Raw genomic sequence first — 19,718 nt, 5'->3', positions numbered from 1 at the left:
AATTTTGAACCCGAAATCAAACCTGCAGCAAACCACTTTGTCAGAGACAAGTTCCTCCCCTGTGGTGCCATGGCTGTAGAGTCCAGGTTGTGGCTCTACAGCATGCAGGTGGCGAGCCTGAGCTCCTGCATCGGACACACATCCCAGATAGCATCCGGATGTGGGCCACTTCAGGCAGCGATGCGGTACTGATGGCCTTCTTCTGGCCCTGACAAAATGGATGTGAGCCTGACGTGGCCCACATGTATAACAGCAAATATGGCCCAAATATGCCAAATCAAATGTGGGGCTTTTTTTGGCAAAGATGCGGTGCTCTGGGCAACATGTGATCTGGATGTGACCCTGAAGTGGCCCCGTGTGGTAAATGGTGAATATGGCCCAAATATCACAAAAAAATATGGGCCACCTTTGGAAAATATGTGGCACATGCGGCATTGCTATGGCTTGGTTCTGGCCAAGATCTGGCAAACAGGAGCGGACCGCCCAAGTGCCATCATTCCACACGGTATGTGGGCCGGATAAAAGTGTCGGGTGTGGGACGGGTCTGGGCCACAGAAATTTTGCTAACTGGGACGCCTGTAGTGATGGAATACACAGTACTATAGCTGCACACGTGCTTGAGATCTGCTGCTGTCATCAAGCTTCTGCTTCCTGGCATAGCGTAGTGCTTCTGCAGCTACTCCAGCAAATCTGTCTCCTGTATACCGTTGCCTACCACCTTCTTATCTTTGCTCTTTGCACAAAACTGTTTCATATAAAGATCTATGCATCTATGTGAAAGGCTTTAGTGGGTCACTCAAGCAAGCTCGAGGACGATAGGACTGCAAGTGTAAACCTGAAATGTAATCACACATATGTATGACACATGTGAATGCGGGGACCTAAAAGCAATCAATTATATGGCCATGTAGTCAGGGTAGTGTGTTCAAAATAAATACAGATTTTAAACCCATCTATTGCTACCTCGTGGTATTTACAGTCTCGCACTTCTTACTGTCCAGGTTTTTGAAATACTTAATCCCAGTAAATCTGCCCGTGCCCAATAAGGCTCCTACCTTGCCCCTCCATTCAGGAGTTATACACCTCCAGAGTCAGTAAACGGGCAGGCAACATCACTGCAGACCCGTCACACCCTGGTCACAACCTGTTCCAACTCCTCCCCTGTGGTAGGCGCTACCGAGCGCTATACCCCAAAACAACCAGATATAAAACGTTTCTTTCCGTGAGTTTCCACGCTCACGAACGGTAGCAAGAAGGTCCCGGATTTGGACCCCGGGGTAGTCCAACCTTGGGGGTTGTCACGGGTCGTCCTCTGTGTGGAGTTTGCATGTTCTCCCCGTGCTTGTGTGGGTTTGCTCCGGGTGCTCCAGTTTCCACCGACAGTCCAAAGACATGTAAGTCAGGTGAATCTTCCATACTAAATTGTCCCTAGGTGTGTGTGTCGGCCCTGTGATGGACTGGCGGCCTGTCCAGGGTGTCTCTCCACCTGCTGCCCAATGACTGCTGGGATAGGCTCCAGCATCCCCATGACCCCGAGTAAGTTTAAAAGGTTTGGATAGTGAATGAATGAATAATCCATCTAAGCATGCCGTATATAGCGTATACTGTACGTATACATGCATATTCTGTCATTGTCCACCGACCTCACGTGTATAAGTAACCTGCTAATATATTTACTCCACCATCATTGCACTCTGCACTATTGCCTTCCTGTGTCAGCCGTTTAAAGTCATTTCTTGTATGTATTCCTGAAGATTGTTGTGCCGTTATTCCATGCAAGTACATTGAGAGCCACTAAACTGGAGTCCAATTCCATGTATGTGCAAACATATACATGGCCAAATAAAGGTGATTCTGAAGACGTCATTCATGCAAGTACATTTGTCCTATTGTGCTACCAGTAGAGCTCCACTGCCACAACTGACTGCATGTCAGCAGGTGTGATCAAGGCATTTTCGTATTTATAACGGTCCAGTTTATTCTCTACATCTACACTGTCAAATGACTCTCTCTCTTACCTGTACCTGAACCAATATCATCAAAGTTTATAATAACAATGTTGATTTGAAATGTATGCAGTAAAACTTGGTATCCTGCAGGGGTGTCTAGTGCATTAATTAGTCTATACTATTTGACTGTAATACAGGTGGTAGTCTCCTTTCCGGTGTTAATAGTATGTACCGATTGTTGACGCGTAGACATAAACAGCAGCAATTTCCAGTTTGTGCCTCAAGATGGCGCTTCCTGCATTTCAAAGGTCTCGTTTCTTGAATCAAATACCGTCAGACAACAGGGCCAAAGACACCGCCTCAAACTTTAAACTTGATAAATTCATCATACCACAAATAGCATTTAGCTAAACATTACTGGTAACATCCCCACACAAGACACGTGCACATAGTGAATGTCACAGAATACTTTTACTATGAACAGAGCAACACGGGAGTTAAGCAGCCATGACTGTACCGTACCATCCACAACAGAGGAACATCCAACACAGTGTCAGGCTGGGGTGGTTGTTTTGACTAACTGTCTCTAATAATCTTGGTCAGTTTCTGGATCTTGGTCTTGGTGGACATGTCAACATACTTATCGCCGATGCTAATGATCATCCCGCCCAGGATGGAAGGGTCCGACTAGGGGAGAGAAAGAAGCAAATCACTGCTATGAATAACCAAACCCGGAGTGATGAAAATGCCAAGCAGAAATGTCCACACGGTGATTTATAGCGTAGTAGTAATGTCAAATGCAACTGTACACTTTCATTTTCATGGTGCATTCACTAAATAATTGAATTTATCCTTGGAGTTTTGGGCACTCTGCAAAGCAAAGCAGAATTATTCAGGATCTGCCCAGAACAACTCATATATAGAAAACCTGATTATACTATATTATTACTATTACTACACTATATTATATATTTGAAAAATGTTTACAATATTTAAAGCATGCTCACCTTGGTCTCCAATTTGAGTGTCTCTCCCTTTGCCAGGAAACCATTCAAAGCACCTTTAAGATCTGCCAGGTTGGCCTCATCTAGGGGCTGAAGGACATATACGTTCTCAATTCATTTGAGGACAACATATAGCATAATGTCCCCTACCATTTATTTATTTATCACCCCCCCTTTCTCCCCAATTGCACTTGGTCAATTACCCCAGTCTTCCGAGCCGTCCCACTCGCTGCTCCACCCCCTCTGCCGATCCGGGGAGGGCTGCAGACTATCACGTCTCCTCCGATGCATGTGGAGTCGCTAGCTGCTTCTTCTCACCTGACAGTGAGGAGTTTCACCAGGGGGACATAGCGTATGGGAGGATCACGCTATTCCCCCCAGTTTCCCCTCCCCCCTGAACAGGCGCCCCGACCAACCAGAGGAGGTGCTAGTGCAGCGACCAGGACACATACCCACATCCGGCTTCCCACCCACAGACACGGCCAATTGTGTCTGTAGGGACGCCCGACCAAGCCGGAGGTAACACGGGGATTCTGACCGACGAGCCCAGTGTTGGTAGGCAACCGAATAGACCGCTATGCTACCCGGACGCCCTTCCCCTACCATTTACAAAGCACCAGTAGCAGCATAGTGTGGTATGAGAAGTTACATACCTGTGCAGTAGTGACGGAGCAGATGACCTCACCGCGGTGTGCGCTCATCATTTTCCCAAATGCACTGATGACATCAGGGGTCAGTGTCAGGCGGCCATTCTCTGACAGTACATCTGAGAGAGAGATGATACAGGTAAGAAGTGTTAAACTAGCACCACATGGGGAAGACAGCGTGCAGTGAAAGTGTAAGATCTCAATGTAATGAGATAAGCATCTGTACTGAAGAGTGAGTTTAAAAATTGAGGGGCGAACGTTTGAACAAAGACAGTACGCCATTTCCCCCGATGGAGTCTCTCCATAGTAAGAAAAGGTATATTTGTTAATGTTGGATACCATTTGCCTTTTTTTTGTTGCATTTATAGTCACAATCCTGCAGGTTTTCATGCTTTTTGATGCTCTCTATTTCTATTGTATTTAGGAAAACAGTTAATCCACTAATATCCGAATCACGAAGGCTTTTGTAGCTGCTCGACTTGATAGTTACTGTCTGGTAGGACTTTTCCCTCAAAATGGATTAAAAAGAAAAAAAGAACAGTGCTGAGGGTTTTACGACCTTTCCGGAGCAGCCGAATGTGAAAAAAGAAGGCAGGTAGCGGCATGTGTGAAGAGGCCGACATGCTTTATGACTAGCTGTAAATACTGGTTCATAAATCAGCAATAGGGGACTTACCTCTTATAACACAGCCTTTAAAAACAACATTAAATTTGAATTTACATCTGACATTTAAAAGCCTGCAAGTTTAATTTGGCACCAAGTCCTTAACTGCTAAGGCTGGGGCAAATCTTTTGGTCTAGACTGTTTATTCTGGTTAGGTAGGAGGAGGTTAAGTTTAGATTTAATAAAAAAATAAAATAAAAAAAAAGGTCCGGGTAGCGTAGTGGTCTATTCCATTGCCTACCAACACAGGGATCGCCAGTTCGAATCCCCATGTTACCCCCGGCTTGGTCGGGTGTCCCTACAGACACAACTGGCCATGTCTGCAGGTGGGAAGCCGGATGTGGATATGTGTCCTGGTCGCTGCATTAGCGCCTCCTCTGGTCAGTCAGGGCGCCTATGGGGGGGGGGGGGGAATAGCGTGATCCTCCCACGCGCTACGTCCCCCTGGCGAAACTCCTCAATGTCAGGTGAAAAGAAGCAGCTGGCGACTCCACATGTATCAGATGAGGCATGTGGTAGTCTGCAGCCCTCCCCGGATCAGCAGAGGGGGTGGAGCAGCGACCGGGATAACTTGGAAGAGTGGGGTAATTGGCCAAGTACAATTAGGGAGAAAAAAAAAGGGGGGGAGCACTACATACATTCCAGACTTTATCAACAAGACGGTTAATATTTTTAATCCAATGGTAATTATTAAAAAATGTGCTGTGAGTAAGTGCCCTATTCCACATCATCATAATCATCAGTTCCGTAACCTAGGGAGGTCATAGGAGCACAGCTGATGACTCAAAGGTTGAGTCAATATTGTGTTTCAGTAGGGGGAGTACCTGGTGGCGCCTATCTCCGCTCGATGGTGTTTTAAGCCCCCAACATACTCTTCAAGGCAGCGCTGCATGGAAGGCACTCCCCGCCCCCTACAGTTTCAGCCAATCACAGCACTGGCGCTAACCCTAACCCTAACCAGTGCTGTGATTGGATGAAACTGTTGGGGGTGGGGAATGCCTTCCATGCAGCGCTGCCTGGAAGAGTACGTTGGGGGCTTAAAACACCATCGAAGCCTACCCCTCCCTAGGTATGGATGGCTGTTGGTTCACAGAGGAACTCATCCGCCCTCTGACAGGTTTTGTTTTTAGTCCAGCTGGGTGTCCACACACCCTCCTCACAACAACCCAAGGGTTGATGTGGGGCGTGCCGGTTTAGTCGCCGACGACTCGATGGCTGCAGTTTAACATCGTACCCAGGACTTAAGTGCCCTTTTGCTCCTTTATTAATCAATATTTACAGCTACTCATTATGAAGCATTACCAAAGAAGCAGCCAGGCTGCTGTGGCTGACAAGCAGACATGGAAGATCATAGAAAACCTTTACCAGCAGATACTACAGGACACAGGTTACAAGGAAATGTGTTCTCTGCATTTAACCCAACCTATTGTATAGGAGCAGTGGGCAGCTGCAGCACCCGGGGACCAACTCCAGCTCGTCTTTCCACTGCCTTGCTCAGGGGCACAGACAGGAGTATTAACATGCATGTCTTTTTGATGGTGGGAGGAAACTGGAGCACCCGCAGCAAACCCACCGCTGACACGGGGAGAACATGCAAACTACACACAGAGAGGACCCGGGACGGCCTGGGGTTCGAATCCAGGACCTTCTTGCTGTGAGGCAACAGAGCTAACCACTGGGCTACCGTGCCGCCCACTACATCACCAACCACTAAAACTCGGGTTCAGTATTGATTTTTTTTTGTTCAACGGTGGAGGAGATGCTGACGTCCCAGCACGGGCAGCTTGTTTAATGTCCAACAGATCTGTGGGCTTCTGAGCGCTCCAACACCGCTGCAGTTACCACGTAGCACAACAAGTATCAGTAAGTTAAGCAAAAACAACGAGCTTCAGGATTGCAACTTCAAGAAATAACATGCTCAGATGTTCAAACACATCCGGCACACCAAATATTAAGCCATGGTTCAAAATACTATACATCATCAGCAGCATCCTGCGGTGCTTTTGGATCGTTGTTAACACTAGAGCAACCTGGATTTCACTCCTACCTAAAACGACCACAGGCGTCAAATTCACGGCCGGTTTATAAACGCTATATTCTGTCAAGATAAATACCCAATTGAGATATTAATGCACTGCCTATGTTAATATGTCTGTTAGGAAACGACTGACACCAAAATTAACATTTTAACAACTATAATACTATTTTAAACAATGTAAACTGCAGAGAGACATGGTCGAACTTGAATAGCAACATTGAAAAAGGGAAAATATGACCTGAAAAACACAACGGAAAACACATACTGCTGATCTAACAAACGTAACAAGGCCTATAAAATGTGAAATGTAAAAAAATAACCAAAAATAACCAATGAAACGGTCCCAAACAACAACTGGAACCGCCCACGGTCGTTTTAGGTAGATCTAAATCGTAACTTTTTTTTGTGCAACTGATCTAAAACTAATTTTAATGCAAATATATGCAATTTTAGGGGTATTCGGGGAGCGGCGGGTCTGTGTCTTTTTTTTTCCACAAAGTTATTAAACTTTGAAAATCCAAAACGGTCCAAATGACCGCCTTGGTGGTTCTCGTGCTAAACTGGACAACTCACTGATGAGGTTGATGGTGATGGGCGAGAGCTTCTCTTTCCTCAGAGTGTCGGTGAACGTCTTCTGTTTGAGGCTGCGCTTGACATGAGGGTTCATCACAATGCCGGACAGCTTTGGGTCTTTAATCAGAGCCTGGGGGAAAAGAAGACATCGTTAAATGGAGAGGTTCCCTACGTTTAAGTTGTAGTCACGGCTTGAAAACATTTCCAGAGAACACAACAACAAAAAAAAATGATACCAAAGGAAGTGGTTTTTATGGGCGCAGCAATTTCAGTTAGGAAACATGTGTAGCAGTAACGGCCACAATATAATTACGCTGTCGTTACACATTTTGGGACACCACCTATGATGTGGGAAATTACGATAAACCAAATTAATCAGTTTCGGATCTGAAGTTGTACATTCTTGACTACAGGGATTTCTGTCCTTGCTTTTAGAGACACAAACATACAACGACTTTCAAGAACAGAGACATTCATCAACGGCTGAATGTCTGCCAACAATACAGTAAATGAGTACATGAACAAATGGGGGCGGCACGGTGGTTAGCGCGGTCGCCTCACAGCAAGAAGGAGGTGGGTTCGAGCCCCGGGGTAGTCCAACCTTGGGGGTCGTCCCGGGTCGTCCTCTGTGTGGAGTTTGCATGTTCTCCCCGTGTCTGTGTGGGTTTCCTCCGGGGGCTCCGGTTTCCTCCCACAGTCCAAAGACGTGTAGGTCAGGTGAATCGGCCGTACTAAATTGTCCTTAGGTATGAATGTGTGTGTGCGCGCCGGCCCTGTGTGACGGCCTGGCGGCCTGTCCAGGGTGTCTCCCCGCCTGCCGCCCAGTGACTGCTGGGATAGGCTCCAGCATCCCCACGACCCTGAGAGCAGGATAAGCGGTTCGGATAATGGATGGATGAATAAATGGAAAATCAAAATCAAATAGATGAATGAAATCCTCCTTTTCAACTGGCGAGCTGGAACTTATCACAGCTGGCGATTGTGTAAGTAGTCTGTGGTTTTCAGAACTGCCGGAGGAGGCGGGACCCAATGAAGTAATTAAAATCTTTCTAAGGCTTAAAGTTAAGATTTCAGATGACTATCTGACACCAGCTCTTAGCAAAGGCAGCAGATTAGACTCATATGGAACACCGCCGCAGAGACGATTCAGCTCAGCTGCAGGCTGCCGTGGTCATCAGCGCCGGGTGATTCACTACTTTCACACAAAGTTTCCCCCACAGAGGAGCCGAGGTTACCTGGCGACGGTGTCAAGGTTCGGCGAGTTCGCCGCTGGTGTTCCGCTACGTGTTGTATGTAGCGCACCCTGGGCTGGAGCAGCCAGGGACCCTTAGCACCGTCAGACGCTGGTGGGCGAGGTTGGTAGCGTGGTCCTTGGCAACAATCAGGCGTTGCTAGGTGATGAAATCTTTCCTGGCTCCTGGTCAAGGCTGCCTGGAGTTCTTGGCAACAGTCAGATGTTGGTAGGCGATGGCATCTTTGCTGTGTTGGTCCGTTTGGGCGACAGTCAAACAGTAATCTGCTACACTGACTTCACAGACCCAACTTGGTTGAAATAAATTGAAAGTAATTTCGTTGGCTGGACGATAGAACGTCAAAAATAATTAAATAAATAAATAAATAAATCAAAAGCAGCCTTTCTTTGCAGTATAAAGCTTGGCTTACTCAGTAGAAAGGAGATACGAACGGAGGCTTGTTAAAAAAAAAAGAAAAGAAAAGAAAGTTGATATGCGCACAACTTGGTGAGAAGAATAAACACAAAAATAATAAGCGTAAGAAAATTAGAGAAATAGAAGAAAAGACTTGGAAAAACTACCTTGAGAAAAAGAATAACTGAAAAAAAAAATTACTTAACTAACTTGCCAACAAGGGCCACCTCGCCCTTTTTATGGGTACTCTCACCCAGGGCATTTCGGAGGCGGGATGGTGGACTTTCGTGCCTGAATCGAGATAAATCTCCTTTTTGATATTCATGCCATGATTTTAGGGGAGAGGATCATTTAATTCGTGGCGGCACAGTGGCGCAGTGGTTAGCCGGTTGCCTCACAGCAAGAAGGTCCTGGGTTTGAGCCCCGGAGTAGTGTGTGTGTGCGTCCGTGTGTGTGTGTGTGTGTGTGTGTGTGTGTATGTTAGCCCTGTGTGATGGTCTGGTGGTCTGTCCAGGGTGTCTTCCCGCCTGCCGCTCAATGACTGCTGGGATAGGCTCCAGCATCCACCGCGACCCTGAGAGCAGGATAAGCGGTTTGGAAAATGGATGGATGGTTTATTTAATTCAGGCTATATGTGCAAGTGTCACAAACCCAGCTTAACCCCATGGTCAATCGATAGTGATTCTAAACATGGCAAGTGTATTACAGTGTCTTCCATAATATACCAAGCGAACAGCTAGTTAAACAGTAAAACAAATACTCATCCAAAATGATACTCCCAACTAATTACTAGCGAGACGAGTTCCTATACCATTACTAGACGAAAAAGAAGTTAAATAAGAACTCATTGATTATCATATGGTAAGAATACAATCTTATATAAGATGAATAACTAAATGACATCAATAAAATCAAATGAAATAAAAAAATAGTGAGCAGAGTAGTTTGACCAGAGCGATATAACCACCTAAGCTCACTAGATGGCAGTATAGCTGCAGCCATGGGAGTAGGATCGTTGTTCATGAAATTTGCTGAGTAACATCAGATGGATTACGAGACGGTTAACTAACTGAATTGATTCACATCCTTTCAGACATGGCCAGCAAGAAACAAAGAGAGCAACGCTGCAGGCTCGAGGCCTCTAAGGAATGTTGGGATTTATGCCCTTAAGATAAGGTTACCAGCATTTGGCAAGGTCCAGAGAGGGGGTTTGAGGGGGGTTTATGCGATGTTGTGTGTGTGTGTGTGTGTGTGTGTGTGTGTGTGTGTGTGTGTGTGTGTGTGTGTGTGAGAGACAGAGAGCGAGCTCAAGAAATTCTACCTGCCTCAGGAGCAGCTGATTCAGTTCTACACCGCAATAACCCAGTCTGTCCTCTGCACATCCATCACAGTCTGGTTTGGTTCGGCCACCAAACAGGATGGGGACAGACTGCAACGGACAGTTAGGTCTGCAGAGAAGATCACTGGTGCCAAGCTGCCCTCCATTCTGGACTCACACACCTCCAGACTCAGGAAACGGGCAGGCAACATCACTGCAGACCCATCACACCCTGGTCACAACCTGTTCCAACTCCTCCCCTGTGGTTGGCGCTACAGAGCACTGTACAACCAGATATAAAAACAGTTTCTTTCCGCGGGCTGTCATTCAAAAGAACGCTTAACACTGTCAATAAATCCAACCATTTAGTATATACTGGTACGCTCTGTCATGTCCAGCTACCTCAGGCTTGTATGTAAGTAACCTGCTAAAACTTATTTCAGCATCTCTGATCTATTCTCTGCACTTTATTGCCTCTTATTTCACCTGTATATAGTTAATCCTTGTGTATATAGCTAAAGGTTGTTGTGTTGTTATTCCATGTTAAGTACACCGAGAGAGCCACGAAACCGCAGTCAAATTCCCTGTTTGTGCAAACCTACACGGCCAATAAACATGATTCTGATTCTGAGACAGAGGAAGAGAGAAGGAACGAGATTTGAATTCATCAATTCAAGTCATTGTCCTGATAAACGAGAACGTATAGAACCTCGAACACACCATTAACCTCGGTTGAGAAAGTCATCATCTAAAAAGAAAAGGGCTCTTAGTCTTGTGTGGAGATGGGATTGACTTTTCTTCCTGTGATCAATGGTAAAGATAACCTGAAAAGGTCGTTAATTGGTCCCATGTACTGTTTGATATCCAATAACCAAGTCCAGCATATATTTTCCTGGCAGAGTTTACTACCTGGTTAACGTTAACTCGTTACTTTTATGCGAGGTGAAGCAAAGATCACCGTGAAGACCCACTTAATGGATGAAAGGCATCTCTGGTGACTTCCCATGGAGAGAGAGATGGAGAGACCAAGAGACACAGAGAGTACTCGCTACATGTAAGCCCTTCGCAAACTGGCTGCCCCATACCTCACCGACCTCCTCTCCCCCTACCAACCCTCTCGGTCCCTCAGATCCACCTCAGCCTCCCTTCTCTCTACCCCCAGGTCCAACCTCCGCGGCTTTGGTGACTGAGCCTTCTCCAGGGCAGCTCCCAGGCTCTGGAGCTCACCCCCCAAATCATTACTCAGAATCCCTCCCACTCTTCCAATCCCGTCTCAAGACACACCTCTTCTCCACTGCCTTCTCGTGCCCCCTCGTCCTCCCCTAATCTGAGGCAGACTAAGGACCGAGCACTCGACTTGCTGCCCCCTCCTCTTGGAACTCCCTCCCCAACCGCACCGGACACTGCTGCGATCTGCCCACATTCAGGTCATTAATCAGCACTCACCTCTTCAGACTTCGTCTGTGATTTATGCGATTTATGTTTGCTTTTCTTCCCCTTTTGTATGCGTCTAAGTGGGAGAGCACTGCTGGCGTCGTGTGTGGCTGCCGCTTCTCCCTCTCGTAGCCCCCCTTCCCATCCACCCCTGTATGTCTGCGTTATGTTTATCCGTTGTCTCGTTTCACCACATTTATTGTAAAGCGACTCTGAGTGTTAGAAAAGCGCTCTATGAGTTTAATTTATTATTATTATTATTACATGTGCACCGACTACTGAACTAGTCGAACTCAGGATCGGTTGAAATGACGCAATCATTTTGAATCATAAAGACAAAAACTTCAGCGATTGCGTCAGTATTGAGAAACTTCAACTGACAACCACTAAAACCGTCAAAAACCATGTCACATCTGCTTTTCGAAACACGGCAAAAGTCCTACTCACTGCCTTTACATGCACAGTTGAGTCGAGCTACGGTTACAGCTCGATTAGGCCGTGTAACTGGACTACTGTCCTTGTCCCAGTATACAAGAACCGGGGGAGAATCGATTTATTGACGGAAGTATGTCCGACCCTGGTACGGTAGGTGGCGCTATGCCCCCTTTCAGCTGGTTGCTATTGGACCTTCTTCTGGTTGACCTATTGCGTCACATACCAAACAAGCAACAGACAAGTGAGCGGGCCACGTACTTTAGGATATTCAACTCCTTCAGCTGACACAACATAAAGTTTCTCTCCTCGTCTGTCCAGAAATGCATGATTCTCGCTCTCGTCATGTTGATACTGTTGATACTACGCTGTTCGACTTCCGGGTGAAAGACCGCCGCGGGAACTATGGCTCATGCGCAGAACGCCTAGGTCACTTCGAGGCCGACTGAAGCGTATACACGCCAGTGTAAATCAATCCCCAACCGCATTATCTAGATGTGTTGGTCCAACTTCGAGAAATTTGATTTAGTACGATTTCAGTCGGACTAACACGTTTACATGTATTTCAAAAGTCCAGTTTTAGTTGCACTAACACAATAAATCCACTTTTTCTAACATCCTGTAAACGTACTGACTGACATTCTAAAGCAATCAAATACATTTTTTCAAATGCTTGTTGTCCTGACTGAGCTTTTGTTTACAACACCGTCATGTGGAAATATGGCACCTTGCTGTTTCCAAAGGCTCGTAGATGCCAACAGCATCCAAGTACACAATGACTTGACTCGCTGTGTGACAGTATGAAGTCCATTTTGTGTAGGTTTATGTCGGGGCCTCAGTCATATGAACATTAGCACTTATCAGGGCTCCAGACTAACTTTTTAAATTGGTTGCACCGGTGCACCTCCACAGGCAGGCTGGGCCTTTCAGGGCAGGGGACAGGTGTGTCGGGCACCGCAGCATTTTTCTTGACAAATAAGATAATTCATAGATCTAATTTTGAATTACCGGTATGTTTTAAGGTTGTTATGTCGCTCGAGAAGGAGTATAGGGCCAATCTCACACATACACACATGCCTTATCCCCCTCCCACCTGTATTCCGCGAAGACCCCCCCACCCCTAATCTGCCTCTGATTGGGTAGTGATCGTTGCCTTCGTTTGTTAGATTGGTTAGGTTTAGGAACGAGGAGTTAGTTGGTTAGGGTAAGAATATCAGGTTCAGGGGCGTCCGGGTAGCGTAGTGATTTATTCCATTGCCTACCAACACAGGGATCGTCGGTTCGAATCCCCGTGTTACCTCCAGCTCGGTCGGGCGTCCCTACAGACACAATTGGCCATAACTGCAGGTGGGAAGCCGGTTGTGGGTATGTGTCCTGGTCGCTGCACTAGTGCCTCCTCTGGTCGGTCAGGGCGCCTGTTCGGGGCAGGGGGACTGGGGGAATAGCGTGATCCTCCCACCAGTTATGTCCCCCTGGCGAGACTCCTCACTGTCAGGTGAAAAGGAGTGGCTGGCAACTCCACATATATCGGAGGAGGCATGTGGTAGTCTGAAGCCCTCCCCGGCTCGGCAGAGGGGATGAAGAAATGACCGCGACAGCTCGGAAGAGCGGGTGTAATTGGCTGGACAAAATTGGGGAGAAAAACAGGGAAAAATCCACACAAAAAAAGGAAAAAGAAAGAATATCAGGTTCAGAGCCAATCAGAGGCCAGGTAGGATGCCTTCGCAGAATGCGGGTGGAAAAAATAACCCCCCCCCCCCACCACCCGCTAAATTTCAGGCGCACTGGTGCAACCAATGAAGACGTTCAGTCGCATTTAACAGATTTTTGGTTTGCACCCTGGAGCCCTGCTTACTCTGTTTATGCTGACAGCTCTTAATGTTGAACTTAACATATTGTTGAGTTTATCCATTAGTATGTGACCCTGATGCAAGGCATCTTAAATCCCACAGCTTCCACCTGGTCTAGCGGCAGTCATGTTGATGGGTTTGTTAAAATCCCTCAAAATACTTTATGTGACAAATTTTATTTTTAAAATTCAGAAGTAAAGAAATAATGCCGGTTGCATGTGTAACTCCTGTACAAGTAGGGTTGGGTATTGTTTGGATTTAAACAATTCTGACTCCAATTCTGATTCCGTTTATCGATTCTGGTTCTTAACGATTCTCAATTCTGATTCTTTGAGGGGCGAGGTGAAAACAGGTCACATGCTTATTTCACAGAATTTTTTTTTTTTTAAAAACCTTTACACAGTCATATTCAGTCATGTGCACAACTGACTTCATACAGTTTATGAAACCTGTTAAATTAATTTCATAGTTTAATTTGGTTGCTGTTATTAAATGATGTGATTCATTCTTTTTTCATTCACTGAACACTGAAACCCGCCGAAATGAAAACATGGCGACAGTCTAAAAACCATTTAATTTACAGTTGAGGGAGCTGCAGCCCATGAGGGTGTTGACGAAAGAGAATTAGGAACATCCATGCGAACGCTCATCTATGAAAAAAATATGAATATAACTCACTGAAACTCGTGTCAGCTCCTTTTCTACTTGATCCAACTTATTCTGTTTGCTGGCAGCAGAGAACAGGGCAGTGGCATAGCGGCCTTCCACGCCATAGACCTGGATGGGCGGCTGGATAAAAACGAAATGGAAAGCTGTTAACATGAACGCTGGACTACCATGTTAGTGGATGCTGTGGTGAATCGGGCCTGCACCACAACCAAGGAAATAGATAAAGACAGTTTTTAACTGACAGAATGACAAGTGGGAACAATCCGGTTATGGCGTTCTGCAAGGATGTGTGAAGAAATTAAAAAATACAAAGTTGGTTTAGAAAATGGTCCAACATGCTTGTTTGAAGAGTTTCGCTGCTATGATCAGGCAGTGACAATTGTGATCGATATCCCATACAATGTCTGGCACACTCAGGCTGTAAGTTTTAGAAAGACCTATTAAACACCAAGTATGCCACCAAAGTAGGAGAACACGCTTCTCAAATTGACCCACTTTATTCCCACAAGGCACCAAAATGCAAGAGATGGAAGGTTAACTAAAATCCCACACAAATTAACGGTTTGTGTGTCTGATCTAAAGCTCTTCCTTAGTGTCTCAATATCTATTCTAGTGTGTATGAGAAAACCCATCATGCTTTACCTTGACAAGTCTAGCTGCTGGCCTGATGACCGATGTGCTGAACCGCCGCACCTTTGGGGGGAAAAGAAAATGGTGGAAACTCAAGGACTGCATTGCTGAACAATTGATATGCCCCTCATCTATCCCTCTGCATCTTGCTAATCCACATGTCTCATTTAGCCAGCATTTCTAGTCAGTTATCAGTGACCTGGTGCCAATGACCTTGTTTGGGGTTTCCCCCCCCCCATAACGTGCCTATCGCACGTGCACTCTGTATGGGCAGTGTGCCTCTTCCTCTCATATTCACTGTGCAACTACTTTATACTATGAAAAGCAACAAATCATAGCAAGTAGGCCTCTAACTTTTCACAACTTATTTAGCACATTTCTCATGCATTATTTATGTCAACTGTCATTGAAATAATTGGCAGTGAGCCAACCACAGGCAGTATGCAAAAAAAAAATGGCACCGGGCCATGGATATCAAACAGGGAATGTGAGCTAGAGGAGACATGCAGAGCACAAAGATATAGCCTTGCATTTCCAAGCTCGAGATTTTACATGCTGCATTGTATATTTTGCTAACAAAACTGAGCGTCAGCCTCCTTGTGCTGCTTTACAATAAAAACTCAGATACTTGCACTATTCCATTCATTTGAACAGTAATCTCATTGTGAGGTGGTTTATGGAACCCAAAGAAAGGTCGGACAACACTTAATTTGCTGTTAAGAAAAGGCCATGCATGTAATACATGAATGACCTTTCATCATGAAAAGGGGTTTGTAGAACAGAGGTCAAGAAAGAGGCATTAGGGTGTCCGGGTAGCATGGCGGTCTATTCCGTTGCCTACCAACACGGGGATCGTCGGTTCAAATCCCCGTGTTACCGCCGACTTGGTTGGGCGTCCCTACAGACACAATTGGCCGTGTCTGTGGGTGGGGAGCTAGACGTGGGTATGTGTCCTGGTCACTGCACTAGCACCTCCTCTGGTCGGTCGGGGCGCCTGTTCAGCAGGAAAGGGGAACTGGGGGAATAGCGTGATCCTCCCATGCGCTATGTCCCCCTGGTGAAACTCCTCACTGTCAGGTGAAAACAAGCAGCTGGCGACTCCACATATATCGGAGGAGGCATGTGGTAGTCTGCAGCCCTCCCTGGCTTGGCAGAGGGGGTGGAGCAGTGACCGGGACAGCTCGGAAGAGCGGGGTAATTGGCTGGATACAATTGGGGAGAATGGGAAACCCCCCCCCCCCCAAAAAAAAAGAAACAGGCATTACTCTGGTCTGAACGGAAAACACAAGGGATGTGATGGTGAGGTGGATAACGGCAGACAGGATGTTTTCTGGATCGTTAAGGAGTAAATATTCGCCTCAAATATTCAACATAACAGAACCAAGATGTCAGTGGCTGGCTGACATATTCAATAATGGAAACTTTGCAAGGCAAGTAGAAAAAAAAACATTTGCATATCCAAATTTGTTCCCTTCTGCACAAATCAATTTCTCCATGCTACCAGGTAGTTCATTACATTTACCTATTGCTCCAGGTCTGAGATCTCCCTGAAAGGAGGGTGGAATACATCAGAATCAGAATACACATAAGAGCTTAATGAACATAAGTTAATTAAATTTGTTGTTCCAGGTCAGAAACCTCCCTGACTCAAGGCTGCAATGCTTGAAATGACAGGTGAATGAAAAGAACTGCCTGGCAGAACAGAAAATCAGCAGTACAGGTGGTGCCTGAGAATCAAACTGAAAACAAGTGCGACAGCTGCCAATTAGCTATGGGTCAACAATGCTCAATGTGTCCACATGAAGAAGACCTGTCCCCTTTTACAGATGATTACTGCATGTACGATAAATTCTTGAATCAAGTGAATTTACAGGAGTTACACATTTGGTCAAATTTCCAATCGATTCACAGATTTGATGGATTGGAAATTCATTGGGGTTTACCCGCGCTGGTATGTAACAAACAGATGTTAAGGACAGCAGAATCCATCCTGTCTGATGGCACCCATCCCCCTGCACCTAGAGTTTCAGACCTTGCTTTCTGGTTTCTGCTTCAAATAACCAGTAGTCAAAACCAATAGATACAAACACTCCTTCATTCCCTCAGCCAATTCACTGCTAAACTCCCAATAGTAAGAGGTAATACCAGCTCCACCTTGATAAACACGGTTAACACTCTTTACTGTTGCACTGGTTTTTGTTGGCTTTGTTCTCCTCACTACATGTTGTATTTATTTGTCTTATGTGTTCTGTGTTTGTGTGTTTGAATGCTGCTCCTGCTACACAACAATTGCCCCTCTGGGGACAAATAAAAACCCACTTGACTTGACTTGAACCCATGCAAGTCTCGTCTATGGCCAAACAGAGGAGAATTGAGGTCCGTTTGACAAAGTACTTCATTCTTTGCCAATGAATAGAACATGACATTGTGTTAAAGGACAATACCGGTATTGGCACGTTTTACAAAAGGAGTATACTTGACATTACTCCACACTATTTCCAAAGAATTCTGTAGTGTTCTAGATTAGATCTGAGAAATTACCAGATTTTCCCCTCATCTTTTCTATGCAAATGTTCAGGCGATGAACCCATTTTAAAATGATCACCCGTGTTACCAGGAGGGCGTCATTTGATTCCTGGTTTGTAAAACAGATGTTTTGCCCCCCCCCCCCCGGGGGACTATTTTGTCAAATATATCCGCGCTTTCAGCTGTATCATTCCGCAAAAGCAGCGTCACTTCGAGAAATAAAGTTGTCTAAATGTCCAATGTGACGGATCACCCCCTGAAGCGAAGGGTCTAGTCTCTGCCAGTTGATTTTCCTACCGTGGGCCAAGTGAAATGAACGAAAGCAGACGGCTGGATGGTACACCGTGGTGACCGTGGTGATTCAGAAAGGGGTCGGGAGTAATATGAGGCGTACGCAATATATCGTGAATAGGCTTTAACACGTAAAAAACATATAAACACACACAGGTATGGTCCTTTAAAACGTATAGTACGTTTTAAAGGACCAATACCCTGCAACGGAGCTGGAAATTCTGAACAAGCGTTCAGTATCGAATAGGTCTGAAAGGACGAATACGTGTAAATAAAAATAAATTAAAAAAAGCAACAACACCGTTCTACAGGTGTTAAAAGAATCCCCCGAAACAATTACCCAAGGAGTTTGCATTCGCACCATGACAGCAGAAATAAAGGTTTCATACTTGTAGCCCCAGACACCGCGACGCCATTTTCTCCTGCGGGAGTGCGACCGTGTAGGTCAAACGCCGTCCGCGTCGGGCGAATGTGACGTCACTTTCAGCCGAGCGGGATTGTGGGATCCGTCGTTTTTTCACGCAGTGGAAATTTCCGACCTCTCTGACTGAGGCAGTGAATGGAAATTTACTATAACACCCCCCCCAACTCCACCACCCCCACCCCGCATCCCCAACCCCTATCAGGAGAGTTGTGCCTGCCTTGGAAGATGTTTTGTCGGAAGTGGTTAACGTGGTGAACGTTTATTTGACCTTGTTTGACTACTATAGCTTGTTCGCGCACGCGCACGCGCACGCGCGCACACATATTGTAATGAGGCCTATAATGATTTTCAGACACATTTGCACTTGAAAGGTGTTTATGGATTTGCATAGGCCGACAAACGAGCAAAAACAAAACCAATGAGAGACACACACACGCACACACACACACGCACGCACACACACACGCACACACGCAGAGTTAGTATAGTATGGTAATTGTGATGTAGGGCATTTTATTACATAACAGTATGCGGTCAGGCACATGACGCCAAATGATGTAGCTTGAATATTTTAAGAAACTGAATATCTCAATTGTGTCTGCTTGCAGCAAGAGTGCCAAATGCACGATGGATGCGGTAGATGACGCATTTGGAAGGCAGAAGCCTAAACTCCATAGTTTTTTTAAATTTCCATTCCAGCCATCATCCAAATCCCTTATCCTGCTCTCGGGGTCGCGGGGAGGCTGGAGCCTATCCCACCAGGCACTGGGCGGCAGGCGGGGGGAGACCCCCTGGACAGGCCGCCAGGCCATCGCAGGGCATTCCGTACTTCAGCCTGTGTAATTTCAAGTATTTAATTTTAAGTAATGAGTTCAACAGTCTAATTGTGAGTCATCACAACCGTACATGTAACAGGGCCTTTATAACGTTTTATAGTCTTTGTATGAGCGTATCAGCCCAAGGTGCAGATAAAGGTTGTACATTTCCTCTAGACATTTTGCACGATGGGGCGTCCGGGTAGTGTAGCGGTCCACTCCATTGCCCACCAACACGGCGATCGCCGGTTCGAATCCCCGTGCCACCCCCGGCCCGGCCGGGCATCCCCACAGAAACAACCCGCCGTGTCCGTGGGTGGGAAGCCGGATGCGGGCGCGGGGCGTCCACCCGGCGGGGGAAGAGAGAACCGGGGGGGAACAGCGCGATCCTCCCACGCGCCACGTCCCCCCGGCGAAACTCCCCACCGCCAGGCGAAAAGAAGAGGCCGGCGACCCCGCATGCATCGGAGGGAGGCACGCGGCAGTCCGAAGCGCCCCCCCGGATCAGCAGAGGGTTTGACCGATCAAAACTCCAGATTAGTATTTTCATTGGATTAGTGTTTTCCCACGTATTTCGTATCACGTGCTCTTTTTTTGAGCGTGTGTGTGAGAGGGAGAGAGAGAGATGGGGGGGGGGGGATTGGTTCATTTTAAGTAAATAGCCGCCATATACGAGAGTAACCCAGACGCGTTTTGGTTGTGTTTGTGAGGGCGGGCTTCCTTGCGTGATTTCCACATGACCCACTGCCTTTGAGTGGCGTGCACGCGCTCACAGACCAGGAGCGTCAGTAATAAACGTACGAATAAC

At 46.3% G+C, this 19,718-nt stretch overlaps 1 protein-coding gene across 3 annotated transcripts; it reads right to left on the bottom strand.

Moving 5' to 3' along the window:
* Window positions 1-2,401: 2,401 nt before the first annotated feature.
* Window positions 2,402-18,126, bottom strand: LOC130121087 (ATP synthase subunit O, mitochondrial-like). Of its 3 annotated transcripts, none has more exons than XM_056289923.1 (7): window positions 18,061-18,126; window positions 14,867-14,917; window positions 14,234-14,344; window positions 6,876-7,005; window positions 3,607-3,719; window positions 2,957-3,043; window positions 2,402-2,636 (listed from the first exon to the last, which is right to left on the bottom strand). In XM_056289923.1, the coding sequence occupies exons 1-7, from the start codon at window positions 18,085-18,087 to the stop codon at window positions 2,526-2,528; spliced, it is 630 nt and encodes a 209-aa protein (XP_056145898.1). In that variant the 5' UTR covers window positions 18,088-18,126; the 3' UTR covers window positions 2,402-2,525. The 3 variants fall into 3 exon arrangements, with proteins under 3 accessions (XP_056145898.1, XP_056145901.1, XP_056145899.1); XM_056289926.1 differs by having other exon boundaries at window positions 18,033-18,096; XM_056289924.1 differs by lacking the exon at window positions 18,061-18,126 and adding an exon at window positions 18,012-18,050.
* Between the last annotated feature and the right edge of the window lie 1,592 nt (window positions 18,127-19,718).

Source organism: Lampris incognitus, chromosome 11, assembly GCF_029633865.1.
Source record: "Lampris incognitus isolate fLamInc1 chromosome 11, fLamInc1.hap2, whole genome shotgun sequence".
Lineage (NCBI taxonomy): Eukaryota > Metazoa > Chordata > Actinopteri > Lampriformes > Lampridae > Lampris > Lampris incognitus.
This window is presented reverse-complemented; position numbering and strand designations above follow the sequence as displayed.